This window comes from Bos indicus x Bos taurus, chromosome 1 (assembly GCF_003369695.1).
Source record: "Bos indicus x Bos taurus breed Angus x Brahman F1 hybrid chromosome 1, Bos_hybrid_MaternalHap_v2.0, whole genome shotgun sequence".
NCBI classification, from domain to species: domain Eukaryota; kingdom Metazoa; phylum Chordata; class Mammalia; order Artiodactyla; family Bovidae; genus Bos; species Bos indicus x Bos taurus.
The window spans coordinates 153,673,216-153,698,866 of record NC_040076.1 but is presented as its reverse complement, the minus strand read 5'-3'; the positions used below and the strand labels follow the sequence as shown (position 1 = coordinate 153,698,866).

Genomic DNA, 25,651 nt, shown 5'->3' with positions numbered 1-25,651 from the left:
AAAATGCAGTAATATTCACAGATATAATCTGTGCCTATCCTCACATAAATCATCTCTAGATTTCTTATAATAGCTAATACAGTGTAAATACTGTGTAAATTGTTGCTGGCAGGCTGGCACATTCAAGTTTTGCTTTTTGGAACTTTCTAAAATTTGTTTTTCCTAAATATCTTTGATCCATGGTTGGTTGAATCTGCAGATTTGAAAGCCGCGTATACACAGGGCTGACAGATTCATTGTGTGTTGCATTCCTCTGTATTTGCTCTTTGGGTTGTTGCCATCTTTCATTATAAACAACTATTTAAGCTCCTTTCAGGTGAATACTCTGCCCTTTTTATTTCAGACTACCTCAAAGCACCTGGTAGAATTTTTGATCCAGAGATCATTTAAGCAGTATTGACTAACTCATTCCATTTAAAGTGGTGTTTTAATTAAATAAAACTAATGGTGTGGTCATGTGTAATAACTTAAATTCTGATATTTGCATGGAAAAAAAGATAATGATTTTTTCACAGAGTTGGTATTTACAAAATCACATTATACCAAATGGGATTAAACAAAGCAATCCCCCACACCAACGTCATTTTGCTTAAAAACTGTTTATTCATCACGTGATGATCTTAAGCATATGAAGACATTTGAAGTGTTTAGATGTCGAAGGTATCCCTCCCCTCTGTGATACAGTTATCTCCCTTTTCTCATCCTTTTTTTCTTTAATACATCAATCCCACCTCTGGCATAAGTTGCATGGCAAATACAGACTTGTACTAAAACCAGAAGCCGCCCTTGGCACCTCTCAGAGAGGAGAGTTTGAGGGTAATTCTTGAAATCGTGTTACTCAGTTTCAACCCTCTGTTTTCTTTTTTCAGGTTTCCTGAAATGCAGTTTTTCCAACAAGAAAGTGTGAGAAAAATTCTTACAGATGTTCTTTTCTGTTATGCTAGAGAAAACGAGCAGTTGCTTTATAAACAGGTAATGAAAATATCGTACAGGTGGCATCCATTGACTCAGAATTTTCTATACAGCTTGACAAATGATAGAGCAATAATGTAGCCTTTATTGTATCCAAAGTTGTATCATAATAGTAAAGCAATCAAAGAGCTGCTTGTCAGCTGCACGGTGAGAAAAGCAAGCTCACTGGCACACATATGCTTCTTCCTTATTATAAGACATTCCGCCAAATTGTCTTCTATAAGGCATTCAATCTTTTCTTTCAACTTTTGGGAGTTTGTTTATAAACAGCATCTTTGAAGGCAATCTAGTAATAAAACTTTTCAGAGTTGTATATATAAATGTTGTTTCTAAGCACAGCATTTATAAATGCATGCCATGCTGTGGAGGAAGTGATCGAGTGTCCTCTTACTCTTTACTGGCGATATACCTTCAGAAAGTTCCTTTAAACTTTCTGGAATTTATATGATATTCTTGAGATCTTGATGTTTAATTCATCTCGTAATTAAAGAAGGTTATTGGATTATGTGTATTCATTTTGAAATGTAAATTATTTAATATATAAAGAAGTATCCAGGTTTCTACTTAAGCTAATGGGATTTCAATAAAAATATACAAAGTTAGATACTCTAATGTATGTCAGAATACATGTTAAGTGAGGATTCAAACTATTAATAAATTCTCTAACAATCCAAAGTTGTTATGTCCACTGGTGACCACCCAAATTCAGTATAACAGAAAACACCTGCATGGTGAGAGCAGTTTATTTATAATTTGAGATAAACTTGATTTATTTAAAGATAATAAACCAACTCATATTGCAGTTGTCCTAAATAATATATGTTATTCTATACATGAAAATATGCAAAAGAACTAATTTTATCTTAGTTTTTATATTACTAATATATATTTTATATTAATTACATGGTGATAATGAGCTTTTAGAATGGGAAATGGAAAAAATATATCCTGTTCATAATGGCAACCAAAACTATAAAATGTCTAGGAATAAATTTAGTAATATAAGAATAAAAGCTATATATAGCTTTTATAAGAATATAAGAATAAAAACTATAAATGTCACAGAAGGATGTAAAGGTAGAGTTGAATAAACAGAAAAGTGACAGCACGTGTTTAGGTGGAAGATACTAAGGAAAGATACTGTTTCTTCCTAAATTAGTATGTAAATGTGTTATCATTCCACTGATAGGCTAAGTGAAAGAGATACAGTTTTTTAAAACTGGACATGGTTATTTTAACTTTAGTGCCCAAAAGCTTTATAGTAATTTTAATGGCAAGAAAGAACATAGCTTGCTGGTTGTGAGCACTGGGTCTAGACTCTGATTCTTTCATTTGTGTCTCAGCTCTAACACTTCTTAGACAACACACAGACTCGCCTCTTCTGCTCTTACAGCTTTGCTGATGAGGGCAGTGCTCTTGTAGAGTTAAAAGCATTAGTGCTCCTAAGCCTTCGTGTTGGTAGTTACCGTGGTGATCATGGTTATGGTCAATTAATACATGTGCTTCAGTTGCCACAGAATTTAGGGGAAGGGGAGAATGACATAGGAAGACATGGAAACAGTGATAAATGTTACATGATCAAACCAGTGTAACAGTAGTGTGGAAACTGAGAGAGAGATCAGTGGAACAAGGTAAGAACAGGTCCAGTCATAAGTGAGACCTTCATGTGAGATAGATAGGGCATTTCCATTCAAGGGGAAAAGGATATTGAATTGCTGTATTTGATTTTCCATCTAAAAACGATTAAATTAAAGGTGTAATTGTAAGAACTAAAACTACATAAAAATTCTGGGAAAAAAGAAACATTTAGGAGAATTTTTTGATAACCTCAGGGTAGGAAAGGCCTTCCCTAGCAAGATATGCTGTCCAGATCAGATCCAAAGTGTGGAAACCAACAGCAAACCAGAAAGGAGACAGGAGAAAATAAATCTCCATCTGTGCAAGATTTTTTGGAAGCAAATAAAAGAAAATTCTAGTAAGAATGACTTAAAATCTAAGAATGTTACTAACACACTTTCAAGAAGTCATCAGGTTCAGGCTCTTCGCCAGTGATCCTGGTTCATTTCCGTTGTTCTGTTCTCTGTCTCATTTTGTTGGCTTTTGTCATCAAGCCTGTCTCCTCAGTCTTCTGTCTCCTCTTTGAAATATCTGGGAGTATCTCATGATGAAAACTTTGATGATAGCCAATGAGGTTAGAATATAATTATGCCAAGTTATACGTTTATTTCCCCTTTTTCTTTAGAGAAAGAAACAACTAGATTCACAGACAAGGAAAAAAAAAACACATTATAATTGTGTAGTCCATCGTTTGTAAGGCACACAGCACACTCGTTTGTAAGGAAAACTAAAGAGAAGTGGGACAGATCAGACACGCTTGATAATTTAGACAAAGTCTATCGGTCACTGAGCAGGAAACTATTATTAACTTACTGCTGCGCATCAACCTTCTTAGACTTAAAATTACTCCATATACATGTTAAAAATTCTATAGATTCTATAGAGGTAGAAATAATCCCTTACTCTAAGAGGATTGGATATTTAACCAGATCAAATTTAAGAAAAAACCTTGAGTTTCATCACAAGCTGTTAAAGCTATTATTTTGTACTAGGTGACACCCCGTTTAACATCGACCATATTGTTAATAGTTATGGGATTTTATTGAATTAATGAGACTGTTATCATGTAGTAGAATGTCTTGCTGAGTTAATTGAAACTGCAGAGATTATATAAATGGTATTAATGAACTTTGACTGCCTGATGCCTCAGCTTTAATAAAGACTGCTTGGTGGGCTAAATGAACACAGGCAGATAAAAGAACAGGTTCAATTTTGTGAGCCTACAGGCTGTTGATGAGGAAAACTTTGTTACCTTTATTTTCAACTGACATGAGTTTGGAGTGCAGTGACTACTGAGGATCCAGCAGTGAACAAGGCTGTAAGCAAGCAGAAACACTGACGTGCGGGTGGAAACAAAACACAGATTTTGGAAACTGATGATACATTTCTTTTTTGTTACGTTTTATCAGATTTACAGCGCATTGAATTTATTATCATTCTTTCCAGATCTCTCTTCATTTAAACAATTTATTATCATTCTTTCCAGATCTCTTTTCATTTAAAGATGTCTATTTGGTTGTCAATTGTAATTAATAATCAGGCTTTACTAGTCTAAAATTGAGAGTAAGATCAACAATTTTTTCCAAGTCTGTTTTAGAAAAATGTACCTAGTTTAGTTGGATGTGAAGCCTGAATGTGTAAAAGGCTGTCTTAGAGGTATTCAGGGCATTCTGAATTTTACAATTTTCCATTGTACAAAAAGCATTTTTTTATTGATGGGAAATACTGAGGTATAATTCAGTACAATTCTTTTCCATTTTTCATCATATTGTAGCTTTTACCAATGTGTTGATAAATGATATGTACCCCTCTGGTGGAAGCTATTTCATTCATCCAGTCACTATGCAATGAGCACCTTGTATATGCTGAGCATATAGTAGGAGCTGGGTTTTCCTAGGTATGTACGGATGTACATACGCACGTACATATACATATATGTATCACTTGCCAAGTTTATAACCATGCAGTACTTCCGTATTCATTTGATCATGTGTCTTGCTGTCTAGATCACAGGCTCCGTAATGGTTGGGAGGTGCTCACTCCATTCATTTTTGTGTTCTCAAAACATCATAGGTAGTTAACGGATAATTTTTGGAATAAATAAAAGTAAATGATGTATGGGCAAATGTAGACTCTGGAGAGAGGTCACAGAAAGTAGAGGGAAGAGAACATTAAAGAAAGTGAGAAGATGCATTTAGGCAAGAGCTGTTTCTTACTAAAGCATCCATAAATAGTTTTAGAAAACATATTGAAAGGAAACGTTCCAGTCCGAAGATCACGGACACCGCCACCAACGACTAAAACCTGGTAATCAACCTAATAAAAACTATGCAGTTGTACATATTTTTGGACTGGAAGATCTGGTATTCTTAGAAATATCTATTTTATTCAAGTTAATACAATCACAGTAAAAAATAGTTTTTGTCTAGCATTTTCTGTAACTAAATTACATTTTCATTTGGATGAAAAAAGTTATTAGAATAGGCAAAATAGTTTTGAGGAAAAGGATAGAAAATATGGGGAACTGGAGTATTTTACAGCTCAAATCGTGACAGTAGTAAAGTTCTTGTTAAGAATGTATAAATTAGTAGAATACCAGTAAAAACAAACCCAGAAAAAATGAAAGCCAAAGAATCAGATTATGATAAAGATGACATTTCAGAACTCTTGGGAAAAGATGGATTATTCAGTAGATGAAGATTACTCAATAAATTAGTTTAACTCTTAGGGAGAGGAAAATGCATATTTATTCTTCGGGGCAAAAAGAAATTCCAGATGGGTAAAGAATTAGCTGTGAAAAAGGAACTTGTAATTTAACTTAATCTCAATATGATGAAGGTTTCTTTGGCATGAATGCAAAAGAAATTATAAAAGATGATTTATTGATTTGACTATTTTTAAAGTATATGGTTTCACTTTGACATGAGATATCATCAAAATTAAAAGGCAAGTTACAAACATGGGAAAGCATTTGTAACAAAAATGACTAAGGGTTAATTTCCTGAATTGCTGAAGAAATATTACAGATTATTAGGGAAAAGGAAACTCTTCATTAAGAGAAAATGGGCAATTCATTAAATAAAAATGGCCACTAAAACGTTTGTATTCAATCTCACTAACATTTAAGTAAGTTAAAGCAACTGTTTGTAAAATTTGATGGGATTTTTAAAAAACACTACAAATAAAGATGAGAGTATATGAAATGATTTGGGGAGTTTTATGCCTTAAAGTGAGGGAATTATTTCTAAAGGGCAGATTAATTGTATATGTCGAATATCTTAACTCATTTACCCAGAAATTTTTCTTCTAGGGAGTTTATCCCAAGGAAACCACTAGAAATAAGCAAAAGATTACCTCGAGGATATCGCCACAGCTGCTCTTTCTTCCTTCTTCGGCCTTCCCTCCCTGCTTTTTTGTTTTGTTTGCTTTCGCTTTTCTGTAGTTCTCTCCTATAAGCGCCTCTTACTTTCATGATTAAAAGTATGTCACTCAGTTTTTGGAATAATTTGAGATTATTCCAGAATAATAAGCCCCTGATAATGTTTTTAAACCACTTTAGCAACATTTCATTCTTTCTGGGTCTCTACCAAGTTCTTCTAAGGAGCAGTCTTTTCAAGATTTGTTTAGTAGGTGATGTTTACCTAAAAAGATTGAAGTGATGTGTGGTAATTTGTCCTAAATCACAAGTAAATTGTCAGTGGATCCTAAATTATTTTGTAAGAATGTCATTAAGCCCTTCTAATTCCAGGCTGGTGAAGACCTGTCAGTGAACTCTGACAGTTTCCTTCTGGGCTACTTAGTAGCACAGAGCTGCGAGACTGGTGCAGAGTGCTGTGTGGCTGTCCCTCACTGGAGGTTTTCTTTAATCCCATTAGCAAAGAGAGGAGACTTTATTGTTATTTCCTGAAAAGCTGGGGTTTTGTGTTGTCTTTTTGCAAGAGATCATCATAGATAAAAGGAAAATAGTAATTGACTCACTTTAAAAGGCAGAAAAGTGTATAATCTATTTTTAACTTGCTAAAATATGCTTTTGATGCCTAAGTAGGGGGGAAAAAATCTCAACTGATCTGGAATATCTTATTTTTTCACAATAATGTATAAATAATATATTTTTATAATAACCTTTGAAAGGCAACTTAGTAATTAATATCTTTTTGTTTCGGTGTATATTTACGTAATCCATAGATGAACAGAATATAAGGACAAAGAAAATTATACTGGTGAAATCACTAAATAAATTGAAAAGTAACCTTATAGTTGAAATAGGAAAAAAAAAATTATGGCCATCTTGGCTTAAGCACCTTTAAAATTTTTACTTGAAAACTTTGTTTTTCCTCATACCTGCTAAAGATTATTTCTTTTATTATCCAACATTTCCAGCTAGCTGACTTCAGCTCTTCCTAAATCTACAGACATCCTAATTTTGAGCCATTATATAATGAAAACATTGGATGTAATTTCCTTAGGTCTCCAGTTCTTAGTTGCCCTTCTTACTACAGATCCTTACACTGTAGCTCATGATTATGATTTGCATAAATGAAATTCATATTTATGAGCACAGATTCTGAAGCAACTGACAGGTGCAAGGTTGTCTGCCATGCCAATGTATTGTTTGTTGTGTTATTTAAAAGAGAGCTGCTCTCCATGTTTTAAAGAAGAATACATGCTGTGGTTGACTCGGAAGTCAAATTCTAAAACTAAGTCTCCTTTTGTAGTTTTTACGTTTTTGCTTCTGTGTATAATATGGAAATGCTGGCAGTGGGGGCCAGCTGCAGGGCTCTCAGCTGAGCCCCTTCTGTCCACTGGTGAATCCTCAGCACCCGCCCCCTCCTTTCTCGGGCTCTGTTCCAGGGAATGCACGAGCTGCTGGCTCCTATCGTCTTCACCCTCCACTGCGACCACCAGGCCTTTCTCCATGCCAGTGAATCTGCGCAGCCAAGGCAAGTTTTTATAGGAGCTCCATCTATTTTTCAGCCCTGTTGTAATCTTTTTTTTAACCTCAACACCTTTTACATTGAAGATGTTGTAAATTGTAAGCATTTGTTTGAGGTTCATGTGGCTGAACCACTTAGTAATTGTAATCCTATTTCAGCTGTGGGGAAACTTGGAATTCTAAATATTTTTGCAAGTCTTAGAGCCGTACCAAAGGAAGACATATATCTAACGGATCAAGAAGAGATTTTTGTTGCAATGGCGAAGTGCTAACAGTTGTTAATATTCATACATTGCATCCTACAGTGACCCGTTCTCTCACACTAAGCTGTAAGAGAACCTATTCTGAGATGTATTTTGTCCTCCCCAGATCCAACTCAATTCAATTCATAAACAGAATAGTTTCACAAAGAACCCCAATTTAAAGAAACACAAATGACTTCCCATGTTTTTTAGATACATTATTATTTCCAGTAGATAACTTCAGTAATTGTATTTAACTTAGGCTGATTGTTAGAATTTATTTTCTAACTTAAGATACCCTCACTAGGTGGGCAAGAGAAGCAGCTTGGAGGCGTCTTGGGAATGGAGAGCCTAGGGACTGTAAACCAGCAGGAACGTTCGTAGGCTGGCCCCTCTCCATGCAGAAAACAGAGAATTAGCATGTAGCATTTCATCTGTTTGCGCATACAGTCTTTATTAATCAAAAGCAGCCATCATTTTGCTGAACATACATGAGGGCATTTGTCAAGTCAACTTGACTGTACCGTAGGCTTGTATTTTCTAGCTCCTTGGAGTTTTTCCAGTTACATTGGATGGATTGGAGAGTTTCTTGAATCTGACTACAATAACCATGTCTTAATTGCCATTGCCTCAGTTTCTCTATAAACTATGATAAGGATGCAATTAGTATTGAGATCCTGTTCTCATGCCAGTTTTATCTTTTCAAAAATGTATATGCAGACTATACTTCATAGAAAAGTATACATGATTGAAAGTAGCTTTTTAAAAAACAGCTTTTAAATGAGTTGGGTATGCTTCTTTAAGAGTTTCAATCCTTTATAAAGTAAAAGGAGCACTAAAATAGATTTGGACGAGGTCACTGATTGATACTAAAACATATTAAAAGTAGAAGCCATTGAAGGAAAATAAATCAGTGTTTTGATACGGGATCTATGACCAGTAATTACATATTTCCTTGTTTCATTTGGACAAGTGATAGATTGTGGAGCAGTCAGTTGATTCTAGATCAGGCACATTCAAAGAATGTATTGTCACATTCAGCATTTGTTATTCGGAATAATTAGATAGTTACATCACTGTGGTAGAGACAGGGAACTAATTTGTTTTCCATCTTTGTAGAAAGAAACATTTCATATGTTAATAGAGTTGCTCTTTTTATTTAAAAAAGGCTCATGTTTTTTCCTTCACACATTATATGAAAGCTGGCTTAGAGTATAGATAAGGCAACCTCTGCATCTTTTTCTGTTAAAAAATTACACATTCTGATCACTTGCATTGCTGTTTTAAGTGAGGAAATGAAAACTCTCCTGAACCCTGAATATCTGGAACATGATGCCTAGTAAGTACAAAAACTTTTCTGTTATTTTTATTTTTTATGCTATTTTTACCTTAATGAAGATTTAACATTAGCATTATATTATTTTTCTGATTTTTAGTGCAATGTTCTCACAGCTTATGGAAACTGCTGAACCTTGGTTTTCTACTTTTGAGCATGATGGTCAAAAGGTAATTATAGTAAAAATATTTTCAATGTATTTGAGGGAATAAATGATTTCAGTAAATAAAAGTGTAAAATCAGAGAACAAAAGCCATTATTATCACTATAAAAACAAAAATATAAAAATGCCTCTGAAATAAGTTTGAACTGGGGTTCTAAATCATGCCTCTAATTATTGACAGATTTACAAAGGTAATATAAAAATTTTCATGTAAAATAGAAACTTTCTTTTATATGTGTGTAAATTATGCATGTAATATAATTTCTTAAAAACTGCTATAAATTTTGAATGAGAAGTGTATTTATCTACTTGATCTCTGCTGTCCTGGTGAGGAGACAGGCCCTGAAGCATGTAGGTAAACTGTACCCAGTAGATTGTTTTACTGATGCATCACTCAATTGAATTTATATGTTTAGCAGCTATATTTATCCTTACTCTCTCTCAGCTTTATTCTTTAACTGTAATTTTTGTGAAATGACATACCATAGTATTCACCTTTTTAAAGTGTACAATTTAGAGGTTTTTAATAGATTCACAGAGTTGGTGCGTGCATCTCCACTTTCTAATTTCAGACCATTTCAGCACCCTAGAAGGAAACCCTGTCCCCACTAGCAGTTGCCCCTCCTTCCCCCTCCCCAGAACATCCGGCATCACTAATGTATCCCCCGTTTCTTTGAACTTGCTGTTCTGGACCTTGCATGTAAATGAAATCATGCAATATGTGACCTTTGTGACTGTCTGTTTTGACTTAGAATAGTGTTTTCACTATTTGGGATATAGCATGTGTCAGTACGTCATCCCTTTTCATGGCTGAATAATATTTCCTTGCATACATATATGCCACATTTTATTTTTCCGTATGTCAGTTGGTAGACATTTGGGTTCTTTTCACTTTTTAACTATTAAAAATAATGTTGCTCTGAACATTTATGTACAAACTTTTTGTAAACATATGTTTTCATTTCTCTTGGCATATCTCTAGGAGTGGAATTGCCAAATTAACTGTCATTTTAAACAAATATATATGCTAACTTAGGGATCGTTCTGGCCTTTTCATTGTTATTGCACAATATTGGGAAGACTACAAATTATTCTGACAAGGTCTGTTGTGTTAAGAGTTTTGGGTTTATTATTTTCTATGTGACTAATTTCTTTTATATTAGTATAATTGAATGCGTTCTGGTTAGAAACCGTGTATCACTCAGTTCTTTCGCTTTATCTCTTAGCCGATGAGATGGATAACTAATGCTTTTTATGCCTTTGGTCGAGGTCAGGACGAACTACTGCCTGCAGGCCAATTTGGCCTGCCATCTGTTTTTGTACAGCTTGTGAGTTAAAAATGGCTTTTACATTATTAAATGGTTGAAAAAATATCAAAAGAGAAGTAATATTTTGTGACATGCAGATTACGGGGAACTCAAATTTCCACATCCAGAAAAAAGTTTTGTTGGGATACAGCCACGCCTATTTGTTTACTTACTGTCTTCAGCTGCTCTCTCATTACAAAGGCAGAGCTGGGTGATTGCAGCACGGACGGTGTGGCTTGGAAAGCCTCAAACATTTACCATTTCTGCAGAGAAGGTTTGTCAAGTCCTAGCCTAAGTGATGTTCTTCCTCCAGCAATATATCACCATGCTCTATTCTGTAAGGATTATTAGAGGGGAAGCGTGCTGTAAGCACATGTGATGAACAGTGTATTTTCAGCAGGTGATTTGGTAAAGAGACTTATGTGAACATCAGATTTTGAGCAGAGTATTTGAATACATTTAATTATAGGCCTCATGATCGTTTTACACCCTGGTCATTTTGTGTTTTATAACTGATTCAGAGTATCTGAGAAACTGAGTGATAAAATGTGAGGGCTGCCAGTTTTTACTTGTACTTATCCACGTTGCTTTCACGGAATCATATGAAAATGGCTAAGACTACACAAAGACACGTAATCAGAGAACACGCAGATATGACCTCTGAGAATCTGTATCTGTTATTTGTGTGTATCAGTGCATCGTGTGTCCCTGAAAAGCATATCTCGTGACTCCCTCTTCATCCTACCCTTTGTCTTCTATTCCATGATTCTGTCATCTTTTAAAGAAGAAGGTTAGAAACTATTATATCCCTCTTTCGGGTCTTCTACTTCCATGGAAAATTCAGTTATATCGCGGTGCATGCCGCCTCGTGCAGTGACGCTGCTTTTATAAGGCTTTCGTGGTGAAGGAAGCAATGTGTTGGTTTCATAGTGGTGTAAAATCGTCATCTCACTGTATCACTCACTCTGTAGCCTGCAACTGATCTGTAAAACACACTTTGCTACCACTAAGCAGTGGTCAGAAAAGCTCTCTAGTGCTGTTGGTCGTGGTGTGCGTCTCATCAAATGAGATGAGACAATCACAGCTTTATGTTCAATGTAGGTAGCATTCTTCGTCATAAGAAATCCTGAAGATAAGTGGTTTTCATTAACTCTATCTTTATTGTTTCAATTTGCCTATTAGATATGCTATGCTGTTTAGCATTTAAATGACCAGAGAGATTGCTTTCAAGTTTTTTAAATTTAAGAGATATTATATTAGGTTGGTGCAAATGTAATTGCGGTTTCTAACTGGGAATTTTAAATCATTATAATTAGGGTCAAACACAACTTTATTCATCAAAATAGGCACCATTACAATCAACACATCTTTGCCAACAACAAGTGTCTGTTTACTTCTGTAGCATAAAAGTCCATACCTTGGGACTTGGCAAACCCTTGGAGGCGTTTCCGCCTCCTGCTGGTTGTGGAAGCATTTTCCTTGCAGAGAATTGTTGAGATGGTTGATGAAGTGGTGTCTGTTGGTGAGAGGCCAAGTGAATATGGTGGGTGAGGCAAAATTTCCTAGTCCAGTTCATCCCACTTATGGCGCTCTGGTTGTGTGGCATGCAGTTGGGCATGGTCGTGGAGAAGAATTGGGCCCTTTCTGTTGACCAGTACTGGCTGCAGGCTTTGCAATTTTTGGTGCATCTCATTGATTTACTGAGCATACTTCTCAGATATAATGATTGCACTAGGATTCAAAAGGCTGTAGTGGATCAGACGGGCAGCAGACCACCAAACAGTGACCATGACCTTTTTTTGGTGCAAGTTTGGCTTAGGAAAGTGCTTGGAGCTTTTTCTCGGCCCATCCACTGAGCTGGTCATCACTGGTTGTCATATAAAATACGCTTTTTGTCTCAGAAATGGTCCATTGTTCCGTAGAAAAAGAGAAGACGACACTTCAAAGTGATGGGGTTTTTTGATTTGTGGACCACTGATAAGGCACCTGGACTCCCCACGTGGCAGTAGTGGTAAAGAACCCGCCTGCCAGTGCTGGAGACATAAGAGAAACGCGCTGGTTGGCCGTTGTCAACTTCTGAAGGCCAGCCAGTATGCCCTCGTCATCAAGGCTCTCATCTCCTTTGCAAAACTTCTTGAACCACCACTGTGCTGTATGTTCGTTGCAGTTCCTGGGCCAAATGCACTGTTGATGATGTGAGTTGTCTTCACTGCTTTACAACTCATTTTGAACTCGAATAAGAAAATCGATCAGATTTGCTTTTGTCTTAACATCATTTCCGTGTGTGTGTGCTCAGTCGTGTCTGATTCTTTGTGGCCCCATGGACTGTAGTCCACCAGGCTCCTCTGTCCATGGGATTTTCTAGGCAAGAGTACTGGAGCAGGTTGCCATTATCTCCAGGGCATGGATCTTCCCGACCCAGGGATCTTGCGTCTCGTGCACTGGCAGATGGATTCTTTACCACTAGCAACACCTGTGAAGTCCTTACTCCTATCAGTTTCTTAGTCTAAAATGAAATAAATGTAAATACCCAGCAAATAATGTCATTAGCATAAAAACATAAAGTGAAAAAGACACATTAAAATAATGTATACCATAACCATATTTATTTAAATACATATCAAATGGCAAAGTTCAGTAATGTAAAACTGCAAATACTTTTGCACCATCCTAATGAAGTATTCTGTTAGGGGAAATCTTCTTAGGTTAAAGCATCCTGTTATTTGAAGAGAGTGTACTGGATGTTACAAAATCAGAAAAAAGAGTCTTGGCTTTACTATTTTTGTAGTAAATGATGGCAATATGAAGGTTTCCCTTTCTCTTTTATATACAAATTAGCAACGAGTTGAGCTCTAAATTTTAATGTAGTCTTCTGACCTTTAGACCTAAGTACACTAGGGCAGGCACTGTAGAAAGTCCAAAGGGCTGTGTTTCATCTTAAGACTGGAAATGATGCTGGGCAGCCAGATGGAGCCCCTTCCCATGAGCCTCCTCTGTCCTTAACAAGTGCCCCCCCCCGTCCTGTCTCCTGAGCTTTCTGCCACCCTGCCTAGTCACGACTCTAGGGCGAATTCCAGGCTTTTTTTCTGTGTAGTTCTTTCTTCCAAATGGTGCAGGCAAGAGCTTTACCTTCTTTATGTCGCTGAATCTGCTCCAGTGACAAAAAGCTGATACTCCTTTTAGAGATTTCACATTTTAGGAGGCAGAGAAGTAGCAAAGCAGGGAAGACGGACTGAACTGGGACCGGACACTTGAGCCAAATCTGACAGTACACGTGGGGGCCCTTCAGGGGAAACACTGGGAGGGATGCTTCACGTAGAAAATGGCAGACCAGGGTTTCTGCAAGCACAGTGAGAGCAGGCTAACCACGTGAGGGAAAGACTGCCCACCTGGCTAAAGAATTTGGATTGTTTTGTTTTTCCTGGAGTGAAAATAATGAGGCCCTCTTGAAAATGTCTAAGGAGGGGCTCTGCCATCTTGTGACTTGTATGAAAAGGCAAAAAGATGGGACACTGAAAGATAAACTCGCCAGATCAGTAGGTGCCCAGTATGCTACTGGAGAAGAGTGGAGAAATAAGTCCAGAAAGAATGAAGAGGCTGAGCCAAAGAACATCGCCCAGTTGTGGATGTGTCTAGTGATGGGAGTAAAGTCTGATGCTGTAAAGAACAATGTTGCATAGGAACCTGGAATGTTAGGTCTATGAATCAAGGTAAATTGAAGTGGTCAAACAGGAGATGACAAGAGTGAACATGGACATTTTAGGAATCATGCCAAAGAAGCTTAAGTTGAACGGTCCTATGAAGACTTACAGGTGTCCGGTGGCTCAGATGGTAAAGTGTCTGCCTACAACGCGGGAGACCTGGGTTCGATCCCTGGGTTGGGAAGATCTCCTGGAGAAGGAAATGGCAACCCACTCCAGTATTCTTGCCTGGAAAATCCCATGGATGGAGGAACCTGGTAGGCTACAGTCCATGGGGTCGCAAAGAGTCGGCCACAACAAGACCTTCTAAAACTAACATCCAAAAAAGATGTCCTTGGCATCACTGGAGACTAGAATGCAGAAGTAGGAAGTCAATAGATACCTGGAGTAACAGGCAGATTTGGCCTGGGAGTACAAAATGAAGCAGGGCAAAGGATAACAGAGTTTTGCCAAGAGAACACACTGGTCATAGCAAGCACCCTCTTCCAACAACAGGAGAAGACTCTACACATGGACATCACCAAGTGGTCAATACCAAAATCAGATTGATTATATTCTTTGCAGCTGAATATGGAGAAGCTCTAGTGCTTCTGCTGCTGCTCAGTCGCTTCAGGCGTGTCCGACTCTGTGCAGCCCCACAGACGGCAGCCCACCAGGCTCCTCCATCCCTGGGATTCTCCAGGCAAGAACACTGGAGTGGGTTGCCATTGCCTTCTTTGGGAGAAGCTCTATACAGTCAGCGCAAACAAGACAGGGAACTGACTGTTGCTCAGTTCATGAACTCCATGTTGCAAAACTCAGAGTTAAATTGAAGAATGTAGGAAAAACCACTAGACCATTCATGTAAGACCTAAATCACATCCCTTGATTATGCAGTAGAAATGACAAATTCAAGGGATTAGATCTGTTAGACAGAGTGCCTAAAGAACTATGGACGAAGATTTTTAACATTGTACAGGAGGCAGCAATCAAAACCATCCCCAAGAAAAAGAAATGCAAAAAGGCAAAATTATTGTCTGAGGAGGGCTTACAAAGAGCCATGAAAAGAAGAGAAGCTAAAGACAAAGGAGAAAAGGAAAGATATATCCATCTGAATGCAGAGTTCTAAAGAATGGCAAGGAGAGATAAGAAAGCCTTCCTCAGTGATCAACACCAAGTAATAGAGGAAAACAGTAGAATCGGAAAGACCAGAGATCTCTCCAAGAAAATTAGAACTAGCTGGGGAACATTTCATGCAAAGATGGGCACAATAAAGGACAGAAATGATACGGATCTAACAGAAGCAGAAGATAAGGGGTGGCAAGAATACACAGAAGAACTGTACAAAAAAGATCTTCATGACTCAGATAACCATGATGGTGTGATCACTCACCTAGAGCCGGACACCCTGGAGTGACAAATCAAGTGGGCCTTAGGAAGCATCACTACAAACAAAGTGAGTGGAGGTGATGGAATTCCAGTTGAGCTATTTCAGATTCTAAAAAACGATGCTGTGAAAGTGCTGCACTCGATATGCCAGCAAATTGGGAAAATTCAGAAAGCCACCAGACTGGAAAAGGTCAGTTTTCATTCCAGTTCCAAAGAAAGGTAATGCCAAAGACTGTTCTAACTACCACACAGCTGCACTCATTTCACACACTAGCAAAGTAATGCTCAAACTTCTCCAAGCCAGGCTTCAGCGGTATGTGAACCAAGAACTTCCAGATGTTCAAGCTGGATTAAGAAAAAAGCAGAGGAACCAGAGATCAAATTGCCAGCATCCGTTGAATCATAGAAAAGGCAAGAGAACTCCAGTAAAATATCTACTTCTGCTTCATTGACTTTGCTAAAGCCTTTGGCTATGTGGATCACATCAAACTGTGGAAAATTCCTAAAGAGATGAGAATACCAGACCTCCTACCTGCCTCCTGAGATATCTATATTCAGGTCAAGAAGCAATAGTTAGAACCAGACATGGAACAAGGGACTGGTTCAAAATTGGGAAAGGAGTACGTCAAGGCTGTATATCGTCACCCTGCTCATTTAACTTCTATGCAGAGTACATCATGCAAAATGTCAGACTGGATGAAGCACAAGCTGGAATTAAGATTGCCAGGAGAAACAGCAATAACCTCAGATTTGTAGATGCCACCACCCTTATGGCAGAAAGTGAAGAGGAACTAAGGAGTCTCTTGATGAGGGTGAAAGAGGAGAGTGAAAAAACTGGCTTAAAACTCAACATTCAAGAACTAAGATCATGGCATTCGGTCCCATAACTTCATGGAAAATAGATGGGGAACAATGGAAACAGTGACAGACTTTATTTTGGGGGGCTGATTTTTGGGGCTCCAAAATCACTGCAGATGGTGACTACAGCCATGAAATTAAAAGATGCTTGCTCCTTGAAAGCAAAGCTATGACAAACCTAGACAGCATATTAAATAGCAGAGACTACTTTGCCGACAAAGGTCCATCTAGCTAAGGCTATGGTTTTTCCAATAGTCATGTATGAATGGGAGAGTTGGACCATAAAGAAAGCTGAGTGCCAAAGAATTGATGCTTTTGAACTGTGGTGTTGGAGAAGACTCTTGAGAGTCCCTTGGACTGCAAGGAGATCCAACCAATCCATCGTAGAGGAAATCAGTCCTGAATATTCATTGGAGGGACTTACACTGAAGCTGAAGCTCCAATACTTTGGCCACCTGATGCGAAGAGTGGACTCGCTGGAAAGGACCCTGATGCTGGGAAAGATTGAAGGCAGGCAAAGGGGACAACAGAGAAAGAGGTGATTGGATGTTATTACCAGCTCAATGACATGAGTTTGAGCAAGCTCTGGGAGTTGGTGATGAACAGGGAGGCTTGGTGTGCTGCAGTTTGTGGGATTGCAGAGTCAGACACGACGGAGCAACTGCACTGAACTGAAGGAGCGACTTCCCTTGTGATCCAGTAGGCAGGGCTCCATGCTTCCACTGCAGGGGTATGGGCTTGATCCCTGATTCGGGAGTAAGATCCCACATACGGCAAGGCATTACCAAAAAAGGAAAAAAATTAAAAGTATAAGGAAGGTAATCTGGTCCAGTCTAATACCTGGGTTAGATAGATCACCAGGCAGTTTGCAAGATGGAGTTAAAGCAGGAGGGAAGGAGTAATTCGGTCCCCTAAGCAGGTTGTTCCAGGCAGAGAAGCAGCATATACAGAAGTCCCCTCAGTGGTTGTGAGGAGCTAAAATTGGCCAACTGGGTGTTCTTACTGGAGGATGGGTTGTGTTAGACTTGGGAAAGCGTGAACAAGTATGAGCAGAAGATGATTAGCACCGATGTGGGCCTGTGGATTTGAAACCTTTGGGCTATCTGAGATTCTTCACCAACATTTGAGCTTGTGACAGGTGGCCTAGAGCTCTAGATATGAATACAGATTAGAAAGTCTTTGGAAAAAGAACTTTGACTATAGCACTGTGAATGACTGAGCTCACTCAGGGAACTGTATATAAGTTGAGGTTCACCTGACACCAGAACCATGTGGAAAAGCAGCATTCGCGAAATAGAGCGAAGAATGTGAACTCGAGAAGGAGCCTGAGGATGAGCAACAGGCGGCCTTTGAGAGAGGGAGCGTAGGTGCAGAGAGGCAGAACTTGGGGACTGAACATTAGAAGAAAGGGCAGACATAGAATATCACGGTATATCATCAGGACTGGTGCTGAAGCTGGAACTCCAATACCTGGGGCACCTAATGCCAAGAACTGACTCATTGGAAAAGACCCTGACGCTCGGAAAGACTGAAGGTAGGAGGAGAAGGGGACGACAGAGGATGAGATGGCTGGGTGGCATCACCGACTTGATGGACATGAGTTTGAGCAAACTCCGGGAGTTGGTTATGGACAGGGAGGCCTGGCTTGCTGCAGTCCATGGGGTCGCAGAGAGTCAGACAGACTGTGCGACTGAACTGACTGCGCATCAGACTTGAGGGGGTGGCTCAAGTTTACGTGAAGGCATTGCACAGTCAGAGATCGGCCTGTCTTAGTACAAGGTATGGGGTGGCAGGAAGGGAAGTTGTACTGCCTGTGTAGATTTTTTTTTAGTCAGCTACACTTTTGATCTGGAGAATTTAAAAATCTTTCTACCTAGCTGTTGTTCTTTTTTTTTTTTTTAATTTAAATTTTTTTTTTTTTTTTCATTTATTCTTGACTGGAGGGTAACTGTCCTACAGTGGTGTGCTGGTCTCTGCCACACAGAAGCATATCCACGCCCCACCATCGTGACTCTCCTCCCCTCACCCGTCAGCCCTTCCCATCTTCCAGGTTGTCACAGAGTACTGTCTGTCCAGCTGTTTAAATTGATCAAAGGACATTCAGAGAGAGCCTTCTTTTTTAGTATTAGTGTACTTTATTTCTTGACTTTTTTTTATTGTTTTAAGAGCTCAAAGTAACACAGTTTTCAATTACTGTTTTGTTTTGTTTTTTTTTTCATGTCTAATTCTTGTGCCACAAGAAGCATGTTTCCTCAGAGTATTCACTTAGGTGCTGTGGCTGCTGAGGCACGCTGGCCACACACAGAGAGACTAGACAGACTACCTCTAGCCAAAACTGTCTTAAAAGACTGACTGTTACCAAAGAAACTGGTCAGGGGAACACAATTAGAACATATTTTAGAAGGTTTTTCCCGGCCTTTACTTTATGAGCACAGTCATTTATGTGACAATCAGTTTATTATTCCACATTTGAAGCGTTTGTCCTGAGTTGGTTAAAGTAGTCGTTGGTTCTTCTTTAAACTTCCATTGATAAATGCTTTAAAGAGTCATGGCCTTATACTTGTTGCTTTCACCCTGGAATAATGCCTGTTCCGTTTTTCCTGTGTTTAGGGGAAAGAAACCCTGATGCCTCCTATCCCCTTTGCTAGACCACAGGATTTGGGGCCGACAATTGCTATTGTTACTAAAGTCAACCAGATCCAGGACCAGCTACTGAAGAAGCATGATATTGAGCTTTACATGCACCTGAACAGACTGGAAATCGCACCACAGATATACGGGCTGTAAGTATCCGATTTGAATCGCAGCAGCACTGAAGCTTGATTTACGGTGGTTTCTGTATGATTTGGATTCACAGAAGCAAGAGTAAGCGCTGTCCCGGCTATAGCTCTTCCATATCGCCTTTGTGTTCTGTAAGCCAGACAGTGTGCTCACTGCTTTCATACGTCATCTTTCATCTAATATCACCCTTTGTTACAAAGGGAGAAGCTGAGACGTACAGTGAAGCTGTTAGTCACTCAGTCATGTCCGAGACTTCGCAACCCCATGGACTATATAGCCCACCAGGCTCCCCTGTCCATGGAATTCTTGAGGCAAGAATACTGAAGTGGGTTGCTATTCCCTCCTCCAGGGGATCTTCCCATCCCAGGGATCGAACCTGGGTCTCCTGCGTTGCAGGCAGATTCTTTACCATCTGAGCCACCAGAAAAGCCTAGGTTTACAATAACCTTACACATACTGAACAGTGAAATCATAATTCAGTCCAGATGGAACTGGATCCATAATCTGCAAAGCCCAGTGCAAAATAAAAATAAATGGCTTTTTAAAAAAATGAGTGGGAATTTCAAGGTGGCAACAGCAGATCATTAAACCAAGCCTTCTGAGAAGTGCAGAGTCATACAGATTATACACATGTGAAGCAGCCCAGTACCCAGACAGTCCTGTAATACATTCATGTTCTTTCCGCCTTATAACGTGCCTATCTGCTCTACCCTTTGGAGTGCATTTCTAAAAGTAAGATAAATGTCTCTCACAGTGAAAATAATATATTAACCTTCTTTAGCTAGATGATTTCTGTAACATACTGTAGCAGGAGAATATGGAGCCAGTCACCCTTAGATGTATATGAGAGTGTGTGTGTGTGTTTGTATGTATGCATTCAATAACTTATAATATGAGTATGCAAATTAGCAACTTTAATAAATATGAATTAGTTGTGTAGTGCTACAGACAGCAAAAGGATCCTTTAAATTGAAACAATACGACATTCATATCTAATGTTGGGCATTCCCTTGGTAGATGTTTCTTGCAAATCACATCTTTCAACTAGATCGAATATGGAAAATTGAGAAGGTTTTATGAGATATACATAATAGATTCGCAGTGAATATGAGTTCATTATTTCAATTAGGAAGAACCTCAAGTCATAGGTTTTGAAGCAGAGCAGAAGCCACTTATTTAGATGGAGGAAAGCATGTCGGTGAGCGTTGTCTCCGTGTCCGCGTGGGGCACAGTCTGTCACTAGTAACTGCAGCTTAGCTGCTCTCCTCCTGAAGCCCTGAGCTCTGACACCCTCCGCGCTCCTGCTTCCATGATACCCGTTTGCATTTTTGTGACTTAAGCTTGACTTCATCACTGAGAGTCATTCTCATTCCCAGTGGGAGGGAGAAAGCGGTGGAAATCATGGGTCTTGGGCAGCACTGCGGGTTACCGTCAGACTGGCATTTATTCCACTTTTAAGTCTGGCTAACATATGTGTGATTATAGAATAAAACTCTGTTGCAAACTAACAAGTGGCCAGGTCAGGAGGCAAAGTCTATATTCTTTTCAGCTTTGTATCCCCTCTAGTGTTCCTGCCTGGGAAACCTCATGGACAGAGAAGCCTGCAGGGCTACAGTCCATGGGGTCACAAAAGACTCGGACACGAGTTAGCGGCTGAACTACAGCAATGCACTCAAAGAACTGGTTTATTCAAATACAGAAAACCATTTTATAGCCTCGAAAATTGTTTTCTGGTCTAGAAATTTGTCTTAAATATTGGAGAAAGAAACCAATGCTGGACACATTTATCACTTCTTTGAAATGCTCTCTTGCTTGCTACCTCTTTGGCTGAGCTGGTGCTTTACATTGCGGTGGTCGTGGCATGGACTTGGGTACGGTGATTTTTAGCCAGTGTCTTCTGGTTTCCTTATCAGACATTAGTTCCCATCTGCTTTCTCTTCATAATGACCCATAGAACTTCTTTCACATCCAACCAGCACCTTCCCAATAAAATTCTGTGATCCCTGACATGATTACTCTTAATCTTTGAACTTCATTTTTTAACAGTACTAACAAAATCAGGGCTTGCAGTAACAGTAGCTGACTCAGTTATCCCTTTATTTTTGTATATATGTATTATTTTAAAATACACAATTTTTCATCCTTGAAGAAATCACTCATTCTCTTAATTGTTCTGTATTACATTCTGTAGTGCAAGGATTTTACTTATATCACTTGTCAAATTTGATTTCATAATTTCTTTTGGTAAGGCAATGTGGTTGAGTTTCCCCGCATCCTTACGCTACCCTAAGCTGTACCACTCATCTATATATTTCCTCCTGATGACTGTTAGAATGGGCACAAAGGATAATATGAATGTAATATAAAATGGCAGTTAGAAGCATAGGCTTTGAGTGAACTCCAGGAGTTGGTGATGGACAAGGAGGCCTGGCGTGCTGCGATTCATGGGGTCACAAAGAGTCAGACACGACTGAGCGACTGAACTGAACTGAGCCTTGTTTAACCACTCTGAGCCTTGGTTTCTTCATCTGTGAAATGGAAATAAAACATAGTGGTGCATACTTCATGGAGAGCCTATGAAAATCAAATCATAATACATAAAAATCATAGTGTTCTGTAGGGGATAAACACTGAGTATATGGTGAGCACTGCTTTCGTTTCCATTATCTGGCATTATCGTTGCAGACTTAACATATCATTGCCCTGTCAGCATGATGTACCCTGTGGTTCGTGAGCCCTTCTAGCTCTGACTTTGGCTTTCTGTGTTTTCTCCAGTAAAGCATCCAAGCTTCTACTTAAGTGGAAACGTAATAGCTATCCTTTGTGGGGCGCTTCTCAAGAAATAGTACAAAAGTGAAGAGTAAACTTTGAGGAACATCATAGCAGTTTGACAGAATAATTTTATGTCCTTGAACCTAATAAATGTTGTAGGTTTTGTCTCATGGAAATAAATTAAAATTATTAGTTTTGTTTTAAATTATACAAGTAATATTAACCTAAATAACTGCTGGTGCTCCTATATGTTGCTGTTGGGAGAAAGTTGTTTACAAGATGGAGAAGAGGTTATTTAGCAAAATGAAATTATATCCCATATTGAGTCCAGGTTTCTAATTTTAGTCAATCTTAGCAGTTACATGATACATTAAAATCTAATTAAATCTGCTTTCTGATATGGTTGTGGTTATCTTTAAGAAAAAGATTTGGGACTTCCCTGGTGATCCTGTAGCTAAGACTCCACGCTCCCAATGCAGGGGCCTGGGTTCAATCCCTGGTCAGGGCACTAGATCCCACATGCCGCAACTAAGAGACCAGGCACAACCAAATAAATAAGTAAATACTTTCTTTAAAGAACTGAAAAAGGTTTTGTAATTGCCCCCATTCTGGTGTTCTTGCCTGGTGAATCCCAGGGACAGTGGAGCCTGGTGGGCTGCCGTCTGTGGGGTCACACAGAGTCAGACACGACTGAAACGACTTAGCAGCAGCATTCTGATATTTGTGTGAGAATATATGTGGAAGTCTCCTGATGTGGTAAATACGCCATCTATAAATGCACGTGTTGCTTTTTGTTAATAAATGTATTTAGCAACATTAGAATTAATAGTGTGTCCACGTGAAATGTGGAACTTTTTGTTCTAGTTCTGTGAAAAATGGCATTGGTGATTTGATAGGGATCACATTGAATCTGTAGATCGAATTTGGTAATATAGTCATTTTCATAATATTGTTTCTTCCAACCCAGGAACATGGAGACTGTCTCTCCATCTGTTTATGCTGCCTTCGATTTCTTTCATCAGTGTCTTATAGTTTTCCTCATGCAGCTCTTTTGTCTCCTTAGGAAGGTTTATTCCTATTTTTGTTGCAATGGTGAGTGGGATTGATTCCTTAATTTCTCTTTTTGGGTTTTCATTGTTAGTATATAGGAATGCAAGTGATTTCTGTGTGTTGGTTTTGTATTCTGTGACTTGGTTAAATTCACTGATTAGGTCTAGGAATTTTCTGTATAAGTGGTGCTGGGAAAACTGGACAGCTACATGTGAAAGAATGAAATTAGAACACTACCTAACACCATACACAAAGATAAACTCAAAATGGATTACAGACCTGCATGTAAGACCAGAAACTATAAACTCTTAGAGGAAAACATAGGCAGAACGCTTTATGACATAAATCACAGCAAGATCCTCTATGACCCACCTCCTAGAGTAATGGAAATAAAAACAAAAATAAACAAATAGGACCTAATTAAATTTAAAAAATTTTACACAACAAAGGAAACTATAAACAAGGTGAAACGACAACCCTCAGAATGGGAGAAAATAACAGCAAATGAAACAACTAACAGGGGATTAATTTCCAAAATATACAGTCAGCTCATACAACTCAATACCAGAAAAACAAATAACCCAATCAAAAAGTGGGAAAAAGACATAAACAGACACTTCTCCAAAGAAGACATACAGATGGCTACCAAACACATTGAAAATGTGCTCAACATTGCTCATTATTAGAGAAATGCAAATCAGAACTACAGTGAGATACCCCTTCACACTGGTCAGAATGGCCGTCATCAAAAAGTCTACAGTAAATGCTGGGGAGGGTGTGGAGAAAAGGGAAGGAACCCTCTTGCACTGTTGGTGGGAATGTAAATTGGTGCAGTCACTATGGAAGATGGTATGGAGATTCCCTAAAAATCTAGGAATAAAACCAGCATATGACCCAGCAATCCCTCTCCTAGAAATATACCCTGAGGAAATCAAAATTGAAAAAACACATGTAACCCACTGTCCATTGCAGCCTTATTTACAGTAGCTAGGACATGGAAGCAGCTGGATGTCCATTGACAGATGAATGGATAAAGAAGCTGTGGTACATATATAAATGAAATATTACTCAACCATTAAAAGGAACACATTTGAGTCTGTTCTAATAAGGTAGGTGAACCTAGAGCCTGTTCTACAGAGTGAAGTAAGTCAGAAAGAGAAAAGCAAATATCGTATACTAATGGATGTATATAGAGTCTAGATAGAGGGTACTGATGGAATTATTTGTAGGGCAGCAGTAGAGACACAGACATCATCCAGAACAGACTCATGGACACGGTGGGGGAGGGGAGGAAGGAGAGACTGGGACGTATGGAGGTTGCAATGTGGAAACTGCATTACTATGTGTAAAATAGATAGCCAGTGGGGATCTACTGTACGACTCAGGGAGCTCCAACCAGGGCTCAGTAACAACCTAGACGGATGCGATGGGGAGGGAGGTTCAAGAGGGAGGGGACATATGAATACATATGGCTGATTCATATTGATGTTTGGTGGAAACCAACACAGTTACCCTTCAATTAAAAAATAAATTCAAAATTAAAAAAATAATTAGTGTAAAAAATGTTAATTGCAAACCTTGGCTAAAATCATTCCAAATTAGCTTATCTTAATTTTAAATGAATTGATGATATTTGTCTTGAAATACAGGAATAAGATCCTATGAAAGCTTGAATGTTATGTAATAACTTGCTTATTAATGCTATTATTTTGTATGTTTAAATGCATTATCTCCTGAATAACTGTAACTGGTTTTTCTGTCACGAAATGTTAAATCAACTTACTATTTAGGTTAAACAGTGTTTGCAATTAACATTTTTTACACTAATTTTTTTTTAATTTTAAATTTATTTAAAATAAATTTAAAATTAAAAAAAGCAAAATGGCTGTCTGGGGAGGCCTTACAAATAGCTGTGAAAAGAAGAGAAGCAAAAAGCAAAGGAGAAAAGGAAAGATATAAGCATCTGAATGCAGAGTTCCAAACAATAGCAAGGAGATATAAGAAAGCCTTCTTCAGCAATCAATGCAAAGAAATAGAGGAAAACAACAGAATGGGAAAGACTAGAGATCTCTTCAAGAAAATTAGAGATACCAAGGGAACATTTCATGCAAAGTTGGGCTCGATAAAGGACACAAATGGTATGGACCTAACAGAAGCAGAAGATATTAAGAAGAGATGGCAAGAATACACAGAAGAACTGTACAAAAAAGAGCTTCACGACCCAGATAATCACAATGGTGTGATCACTGACCTAGAGCCAGACATCCTGGAATGTGAAGTCAAGTGGGCCTTAGGAAGCATCACTACGAACAAAGCTAGTGGAGGTGATAGAATTCCAGTTGAGCTATTTCAAATCCTGAAAGATGATGCTGTGAAAGTGCTGCACTCAATATGCCAGCAAATTAGGAAAACTCAGCAGTGGCCACAGGACTGGAAAAGGTCAGTTTTCATTCCAATCCCAAAGAAAGGCAATCCCAAAGAATGCTCAAACTACCACACAATTGCACTCATCTCACATGCTAGTAAAGTAATGCTCAAAATTCTCCAAGCC

General features: G+C 38.6%; 1 protein-coding gene across 6 annotated transcripts in view; it reads left to right on the top strand.

The window, feature by feature from the left end:
• The window catches only part of TBC1D5 (TBC1 domain family member 5), a 591,406-nt gene that overhangs the window by 337,296 nt on the left and 228,459 nt on the right, over positions 1 to 25,651 (top strand). For all 6 annotated transcript variants that reach the window (XM_027549609.1, XM_027549590.1, XM_027549600.1 and 3 more), the window contains 5 exons: positions 870 to 972; positions 7,441 to 7,529; positions 9,053 to 9,103; positions 9,201 to 9,270; positions 19,108 to 19,280. In XM_027549609.1, the coding sequence (XP_027405410.1) occupies positions 870 to 972; positions 7,441 to 7,529; positions 9,053 to 9,103; positions 9,201 to 9,270; positions 19,108 to 19,280 (486 nt within the window). The remainder of the gene's footprint in view (positions 1 to 869; positions 973 to 7,440; positions 7,530 to 9,052; positions 9,104 to 9,200; positions 9,271 to 19,107; positions 19,281 to 25,651) is intronic.